Source organism: Mastomys coucha, unplaced genomic scaffold (genome assembly GCF_008632895.1).
Source record: "Mastomys coucha isolate ucsf_1 unplaced genomic scaffold, UCSF_Mcou_1 pScaffold21, whole genome shotgun sequence".
NCBI classification, from domain to species: domain Eukaryota; kingdom Metazoa; phylum Chordata; class Mammalia; order Rodentia; family Muridae; genus Mastomys; species Mastomys coucha.
Genome location: NW_022196904.1, coordinates 174922117 through 174931475, shown reverse-complemented (window position 1 = coordinate 174931475; position 9359 = coordinate 174922117). Strand labels below are relative to the sequence as shown.

Genomic DNA, 9359 nt, shown 5'->3' with positions numbered 1-9359 from the left:
AAAAAAAAAAAAAAGACCAGGATAGAGTAAAGGGACGGCCCTGCAAGTCCTGATGTCGTTCACATTTCAGGACACATCTCCTTTTGTCCAGACACCTCCCTGAATGCGGATCCGGAAATATTGCCCACTGTTGTGTATTACTGGTCAATTTGTTTAGCTTTTGAGTTTCAATTTCCTTTTCTGCAGAATGGGAGAACTGCCTATTATACAAAGTGTTTGTGAGGATTAAAATTTTAAATATACAGGAAACCCTTAGCACATAATAAAAGCTTAGTAATTTTTTTTTTTTTTTGCACATTGGTTTTTTGCTAAAAGCCGCCAAGTAGTTAGGAACTCCTGTGCAACCCCAAAAGACGAGATGTATTCTCTTATCTGGTAATCATTCGTAAAAGGTGAAAGATTTTTATGATGTGAAGAGAAACAAGAGAATTCTAGAGTTTATCGTTATGTTATGATCCTGAAAGGAAAAAAAAAATGCCCACATGGTGCCTGCCCTGGAGGAGTCAGTTAATTCAATTGTTAGTTCACGTACTAAATATGTATTAGGTCTTGCTATGTAAGGGACCAGTATTGCAAACAAAGGGAGCAAGAGGAAGACTGACGGGAACCTGCCATGCAGAGCCCCCAGCTTAGTGGGACATAGGGACAGATCACCTGATCAATGATAAGGGTTGTGGTAGGGGAGGTACTTTGTGCTGTGAGAATACCCAGAAAAGTTTGGGGAGTTAAAGATGCTAGCCCAGATCTCCAGTGGATAGTATAAGTCGGGCATTGACAGAACTGTGTGGGAGGGATAGCTTAGAGACTGGGAACCCAGTAGGACAGGGCTCCTCTAGTGCAGATCATTTCAGAGCTGTAGCTGTGAAATGCAGCTCTACTCCAGTTAAACCGAGGCTAAGTGTTGGTAGCAGATTCTTCAGTTATAATTTTTCTGTCTTGTTCCGTAGTGTGGCGGCAGCTATGTCAGCCGGTGTCCTCTGAGGCCAGGGCAGTACGGCACCATCACTGAAGTGGCTTTGCAATCTGGAAAAGGGACAGTGTCCCTTCCTTCAAGGGCAGCCGAGCGAGCAGTGGGCCGATGGCTCCTGGTGTGCAGTGGAACAGTGGCTGGAGCGGTTATTCTGGGAGGAGTGACCAGGTGAGTCATTTACTCTTGGTGAATCTGGTTATCAGTAGAAGAGCGAGCTTTGGGCACCTTCTACTTTAGATCTCTCTGTGACAGATGGAGAAACTGCTAGCTTGCTCTGCTTTAGAACAGGTTGGCGTTTTATTAGTAGGTGTTTCATTATGAGGGCCAGTTGCAGTCTTAACTGGTAACTGGGCATTGTTTCTATAATTTTTAGCTCTCCGGTGTTCAGATGTATCTTAACTTTTTCCCCTGCAGTTTGTTTGTGTAAACACTTAAGAGCGTACATATATCACAGTCACTTCACGTATCTCGTAGGTTGTCTTTATATCTGTACACAGACTTTATGGACTTACGCTTTCCCTTCCCCCAACATCTTTTACCTTTATGTATTTATTATAGTTTTGTTATTATTGAACAAGGCCAAGTCATTTGTCCTGTGGTTATCCAAAGTAACCATGAACTATCTGGTGACGGCTAACATATCCTTTGTCCTGTAAATGAGTAGTTGCTTATTAGATTCAGATTGGGAATGAGAGGATAAAGTGCTGTTGAGGTGATGGAGCATTCATTCCGGGACCTGTTGGGGACTTCAACTGTCTTGATTACTATTGCCTGAATCCATTATTTCATGAGAATTCCAAAACGGTAATATTTGTATTGTTGTTACCCCAGGAGACAGTCTTTTTATAGGAAAGGCAGGATGCTTGGTTCATTTCCTTTGCTAACTAATTTCCAAAATAATGAGTCTGTTCCCAAGATCATCCAGAGGTTACAAGTGAAGGACTTGAGTCTTAAAGTTCATATGTTTAAATGCATTAGATAGATTTCGTCTACTGTGAGGACTGTGTTGATAGTTTGCTTAAATTCTTCCACCTTAACTGGTGGGAACCTCTTGAGATTGGTTCCAGCGTCTTCTGAGCAGGCCTGTGATGGCATCTTTGCTTCTGGTCTGATGAGGTTTTCCAGGCTTCTCTTGTTTGCTTCTTGTGCTGGTTGGGCCTTTAGTTGAAGAACCCTGATTCCTTTTGTGAAGACACTTTTTAGTTTGTGCGTGCACATGTGTTTGCACACATGTAGAGGTCAAGGGTGACTTCATTCCTGAATGCCTCTCTCTCTCTCTCTCTCTCTCTCTTTCTCTCTCTCTCTTTCTCTCTCTCTCTTTCTCTCTCTCTCTCTCTTTGTAATTTATTTTTATTTTTTGAGAGACAAGGCCTGCCATTGACCTTGAACTTGCTGAATAGACCATTGAGTTCCAAGGATCTGTTCATCTCCGTCTGCCCAGAACTGGGATTACAAGTGTGTGCTATTGTGTCTGTTTTTTGTTTTTTTGTTTTTTTTAAACCTAGGTTCTGGTGCTTGTGTCCAGGCAAACCCTTTATTGCATGAGCTGTCCCTCCAGACCCTACTTTCTAATTTTAATAAAGTATGTGTATTTATCTTCATGTTCATTGTACTCCTGTTTCAAAATACTGTGTGGTTGGTTAACATAGGTTGTTATGGGAAATTGCAACAAATTTACATAATATTATCTTGAACCTATATTGCTGTAATAAGTCTCTTTTCCTGGTGTGCAGAATGTTAGTTTTAGCTGGACAAGAGGTCAATGGTTGAATGAATACTTAGTGTATGCAAGGCCCTGGATTCAGTCCCTTCCACCAAATTAGTAAGGATGCTGTTTATGCATTTAATACACATTTCTTTAATCTAAGTATTGTTGTTGCCTATAAAGAAATGCTAGTGAAAATATTGAGTGGGACCCAGTCATGGTGGCATAGGCCTGCAGTTTCAGCACCTGGGAAGTGTAAGAGGTAGCCTAGGCTACCTCAGAGACTGTGTTTTGGGGGAAAAAAAATCAACAAACAATAGTTGGAAGGGGCAGTTGAATAATAGAGTTGAGAGAATAAAATAAAAGTGTAAGGAAATAGCTGGGCACATTGGGCCTGCTTTGTGGAAGAACCTGGATCCACGTCCAACAATACAAACAGAAAAGGAAGAGGAAAGGAACTCATACCCATGGGTTAAGTTCAGATCCACTTGTTGCCGTCAACTATATGAATAACCTAGAAACTTAACACTCAGGAATTTATTTCCTATCTCAAGGTTGACAGAGTCCGGCCTCTCGATGGTAGACTGGCATTTAATAAAGGAGATGAAGCCGCCCACAACCCAGGAAGAGTGGGAAGCAGAGTTCCAAAAGTACCAGCAATTTCCAGAATTCAAGATGTAAGTGTTAGAAAAAAAATTGATAAATATATTTGTTTATGTGTGCTAAAAGTACATATGTACCTGTGTGTTGGATGCCCGGAGCTAGGGCTTCTCACTGAACCTGGAGCCAGGCCCCCAGCTGGAAGTCTCAGTGATCTTCTTGTCTCTCCTCCACAGCACTGGAGTTACAGGTACACACAGCTATGCCCAGCTTTTTAGATGGGTGCTGGGGATTTGAACTCAAGTCTTCATGCCTATGCAGTGAGCCCACTCACACACTGACCATCTGCAAAGTCCCTCAAGTAAATATTCCTTTTAGTTTTTCCTCCTGAACAGGAAAGGGTTTATTTCACTCACAGTTCCATAGAACACTTCATCAGGAGCAGGGAGGGCAGGAACTCAAGCAGGGCAGAAACCTGGCAGCAGGAGCCCCTGCAGAGGCCATGGAGGGGGCCTACTGCTCTAAAGGTGGTGGGACCTGGGAGAATGGAGCCTAAAAGCAAGGCAGGCTAGAGTCTCATGCAATAGCCAACGTTATCCAGAGCAGTCAGCAAGTTTCACTCTGAGGGTTAAGAAGAATCACATGAGTAAGGTGTTTAGTCACAAGGGCAAGCCACATGTGGCAAAACATGTTTTTCCATGGAGACATATGAATAACAACAGCTGAAGTAACCCACTCCTACCCACTACGCTTGGGAGGAGCATGAAAACACATACCAAGAAAAATCCTGTGTTTTGAAGAATCTTAGGTCACAAGACTCTTGCCTTGTTTTCTTGGGGTTTTCTCAGAAGCACTCAGAATTCTCACACGACTCCATTCCTGGACTGTGTCCCAACACAGGGATGCTGTTTACCGGCTTGCTTCCCATGGCTTGTTCAGCCTGCTTTCTTCCAGAACCCAGGACCATCAGCCCATGGATGCCCCTACCCTCAATTGCTAATTTAAAAAATGTTTTACAGGCTTGCCTACAACCCTATGGAGGTGTTTTCTCAATTGGGACTTGCTCCTCTCAGATGACTCTAGCCTGTGTCAAGTTGGCTTAAAACTAGCCAGCAGATGTTCTATTCAATTTTTTTCTTCTTTAAATCTTTTACAATGATTAGATTTATTTCTTGATCTTTGGTTCACTTAAGTGAGCTGCCTACTCTAAGCCTTTTAAGTCCCAAGTCATGTTAAAGTTTCTGAAAGAGGAAGAGGCCATAGCTAACAAGCTGCAAGATTGAGAATGTTTCTACATTCCACAGGGAACTAAAAATCAAATGGAGGAGTTGGGGAGATGGCTTAGCAGTAAAGTGCTTGCCCCATACCATGATGATCTAAATTCAACCTCACAACTTTATATAACAAGCCAAATACAGTAGCGGACATCTATCACCCCAGCGCTATAGGGAGGTGGAGGCAGGAGAATCAGCCAGAAACTCAGGGCCAGCCCAGCCTGAAGTACCTAGTACAGTGGTGGATGTAAGAGAGACCCTAATCAGACACAAGGGAACTGATTCCCAAATGTTGTCTCTGACCTCCACACACATGCTGCAGCACATATGTGTCCATGCACACAAAATAAGTACAGAAATCCAAGAGTTCCCTCTTCCTTCAACTTTGACTCCCATTTCGCCTAGCCTGAATCATGACATGACGCTGGCAGAATTCAAGTTTATCTGGTACATGGAATACTCACACCGGATGTGGGGTCGAGCTGTGGGCCTTGCATACATCCTGCCTGCTGCCTACTTTTGGAGAAAGGGTTGGCTCAACCGTGGCATGAAAGGACGTGTTCTCGCCCTCTGTGGCTTAGTCTGTTTCCAGGTAAGATTTATTCAAGATTGGGAAACCAGAGATACTCCAAATACTTCATTATTTAAGGAAGTCATCCTTGAAGCGCTACAATAGAGTAAGTAAAGAGTGAGCATTTTAGTGCCATAGGCTTGGTCTTAAGCCATCTGACTTCTGTCATATATGATTTCCCTACTGCAAATAGATGTAGTTGTTAGGTCTGGTGCTTCCTTCCAGCCCCATGCTCCCAGAGCTAAGACTCAGACTCAGACCCAGAATATGTTTACAAATACTGTGGCCATATTGCCAGGCTTTTCTCTTATTAGATCATAACTTAAATTATCCCATTTATTCTAATCTATTTCTGCCATGTGGCTGGTTACCTGTGCTCAGGTACCATGAGTCTGTCGAGTCACCTCTTCCTGGGCGAATCTCTGACACCTGGCTCTGTCCCAGATATCCCACTTTCTATTCTATCCTTTCCTATAGGCCATAGGCTTTCAATTGACATACAGTATACAAGATATTCTCTCTATAGGTGGAGAGAGTGCTAGTGCCACTTGGGAATGTAGATGTTAAATGAGATACTATCTACCAAGTACTCTTAGTTGAGAGAACACTATCTTGTGCTGCTAGAAGGAGAGTTTGTGCCTCTTTTATGGGTCTCTTCCTGCATTCTCTTTCATTTTTCTTGTCTACTGTCTAAGAAAGAGTGATCCCTACTGGAGAGTGGCTATAGAAAACCACCCTTCTCCACCTTTCTCCACCCTTTCCAACCCCCTAACACTAGATAGGAGAGAAGAAAGGATAGAAAGCAAAGGGGCCACATTATCGTTCTACTACTTCCTGCTGATTAGAGGCAGCAAGTTTGATCTTAACTGTAAGGATATCTAATTTCTTCTTGTTTCTTCTTTGCATACAACTATGTAACAAGCCATGACCAACAGCAACCAACAACCTCCCTGCCTCTCAGGGCCCTAGCATTTATATACCCTCTGAAAAGTCCCCCCGATTCCAGATGTCACATAATCACAGAAACTATCTGCTGCTGGCCAAATCACAGCCCGGCTAGAGCACGAGGCAAATCCTAGTCAGCTGCTGTGGGCAATCTGAAGCAGCCCCATATCCCACACCTGCAATTAAAACAAAAACATAATGTTTCTGTGTTTTTAAAGAAATCAAAATTCAAAAATTGTCTCTGTAGAAAGCTCCAAAGGAAAGTTTGTGGGATGAAGTTTGGATACAGATGTAACTGATGTCCAAGGATACATAAGCTGGACTTTTGTTAAGGAAAAGAGCTTTTCAAGATCCCCACAGTCAAAGCTAAGAGCCAAGAAAAGGAATTAGAGAAGACACCTATAAATATTTGGGTCAAAATGTAAAGGTCCTGATGGTGTCATAGAATCAAAGAAACATCAACATTTGACCTGAAGGAAACTAGGTAGTTAATCTAACTCAGAAGTTAAATGAAGGAGATGAGCTACTTAAGACGAGATTAACAAGCTGGACAGAGAGATGGTTAAAAACACTGTCTGTTCTTTCAGAGGACTGAAGTTCAACTCCAGGCACCCACATGGCAGCTCACAACTGTCTGTAACTCCTGTTCTAAAGGATCCAACACCCTCATACAGACATACATGCAGGCAGAACACCACTGTACATGAAATATGAATAAACAAACTATTTTTAAAAAATTAACAAGGCGGGGGCTGGCGAGATGGCTCAGTGGGTAAGAGCACCAACTGCTCTTCCGAAGGTCCTGAGTTCGGATCCCAGCAACCACATGGTGGCTCACAACCATCCGTGATGAGATCTGACGCCCTCTTCTGGTGTGTCTGTGGAGTGGAGGGAGCAGAGGTCCTGAGTTCAATTCCTAGCAGCCACATGCTGGCTCAAGGCCATCTGTACACCTACAGTTTACTCGCACACATAAAATAATAAATTAAAAAAAATTAACAAGGCAATAGAAACTGCAGAAGAGAATTAGATATTAATAAAAGTTATATTAACTTTTATTACATTTTAGTGACTAATCAAAGTTAGAAGGAATAAAATATAAGTTTAATAGAATAAAATGAAGGTAGAAATTTAAGCTGTCAATGGTTGTGTGAGGAAGCAATTTAGGCTAAAGAATTTGCATGGTATATGCCTTCATTTTCCCGTGTCCCTGCAGAAGAGAGGTAGTTATGATAGCCAGGCTAATCTTGAAAGGGAAGTAAATATCCACAAAGAATTACCTGGAGAAGTAGAAGAAACCCCTTTGACCTTGTCGTGTGGGGTTGAGTGTGTGCCATGATTATGTCATGTCTTATAAGATTAGAATTGATGTAGTTTGGGCATTTGCTAGTTAAAGCAGAGAATCATGAGTCCCATTCTGTGAGCTTTCTAAGCAGAATCATGCATTTTGTTGTGGAGGGGTGGAATTTTGTTGTTATTGTTTGGTTGGTTGGTTTGGTTTGGATTTATGAGACAGTTTCCTGTAGCCAAATCTTACCTCCAACTCACTATGCAGCCAAGTATGACATCAAGTTGCTGATCTGCAGCCCCTGCTTCCCAAGGGCTGGGCTTACAAGCCCGGGCCTCCACATCGGGCTTAACCATGAGTTTTCTTCACTGATCTTCCTCCCTCCCTCCTTCTCTTCCTCCGTCTCTCCTCCTTCCCTAAGAGCTGAAGTCTTTTTTGACTGTGTGTTTGGAGTTCAACTTTAAATTTCTTCATCTCCACAAATTAGTTTCCAGTTTCATTTTTCTTAGAAAGAAGAAATATATTTTTGCAAAGCAATCTGCATGCAAAATCTTACACATTTGTATGACCTCCCCCAGACTTTTATGTTTATCTTATACCCACCTGTCTTGACAGTAATTATTTTTAAACAGTTAAATTTTATTAAGCTTTTTCAAAATACAATCTAGTTTTCATAGAATAAACTATTCTGCTTCACTGGTTTACATGTTAAATTATATTGCGTATTTGTACAGTTTTGGGTGCAGATAAACCTCCGTGTGACCTCATATACATGAGCTATCTTCAGCAAAACGTAAGTCTAAACAGAGGCCAGGCACTAATACCTTTAATACAGAATTGCCAGCAGGTCACAGTTCCTGAACACTGGCTGTATAGGAGAGTGGAGAAAACGGGTCAAGTAGGGCATTCTTTCTGATGATCTAGTTTCTCAATAGAACCTGACAGGTCAAACCTTGTTTGATTTGCCTCTTCCTACTTGACTTGTAGGGTCTGTTGGGTTGGTATATGGTGAAAAGTGGATTAGAAGAAAAACCAGAGTCTTATGACATCCCTCGGGTCAGTCAGTACCGCCTCGCAGCCCACCTGGGGTCAGCACTGGTTCTCTACTGTGCCAGCCTGTGGACCTCCCTGTCACTGCTACTGCCTCAGCACAAGGTAAGCATCAGCCACTGGGTCACCACAGCTGCCTGGTGCTGACATGTCAGGGAAATGGAAAATCCGGTTCTAATGCAAAGTTAGTGAGTCAAAACCAGATTCCCTTTAAGTCCTGCTGCTTTCATTTTGGCTGTTATACAGAGTGTATCTGTGAGATTCTGATTTCAGTTCTATTGTATATGTATATGTATATTCACATATACATACACACATACACACACATATATCACGGACACACACATATCACAGACACACACACATACACCCATATCACAGACACACACACATCATAGACACACACACATATCACAGACACACACACACATATCACAGACACACACACACACATCACAGACACACACATATATCACAGACACACACACATATCACAGACATTCACACACACATATCACAGACACACATATCCAAAAACAAAACAAAACAAACAAACAAACAAAGCTGGGTAGTGGTGGCGCACACCTTTAATCCCAGCACTTGGGAGGCAGAGGCAGGCGGATTTCTGAGTTCGAGGCCAGCCTGGTCTACAGAGTGAGTTCCAGGACAGCCAGGGCTACACAGAGAAACTCTGTCTCGAAACAAAACAAAACAAACACATATCCAGGAAAGTTGTTTGATAATATAGAGGCTGAATCCCTTGCAACATTATCTAATGAGGAATATGAAAGCACAAATTGTAGGAAAGGCAAGGCGAGCTGACACTAAAGCCTAACTCAACTACTTCAGCCTGACTCAGAACAGACAGTGAACGGCAAGACAAGGGAGACTGCATCAAGAGCTGTGGTTGCACTTTTTTGTTTGTTTGTTTTTTTGGTTTTTTTTTTTTTTTTTTT

At 42.3% G+C, this 9359-nt stretch overlaps 1 protein-coding gene across 1 annotated transcript in view; it reads left to right on the top strand.

Annotated features, from left to right (window-relative positions):
- LOC116103877 (cytochrome c oxidase assembly protein COX15 homolog) overlaps positions 1 to 9359 on the top strand; it is a 17469-nt gene that overhangs the window by 205 nt on the left and 7905 nt on the right. Inside the window, exons 2-5 of the mRNA XM_031390391.1 lie at positions 948 to 1138; positions 3230 to 3352; positions 4955 to 5141; positions 8341 to 8508. Coding sequence (XP_031246251.1) covers positions 948 to 1138; positions 3230 to 3352; positions 4955 to 5141; positions 8341 to 8508 — 669 coding nt within the window. The remainder of the gene's footprint in view (positions 1 to 947; positions 1139 to 3229; positions 3353 to 4954; positions 5142 to 8340; positions 8509 to 9359) is intronic.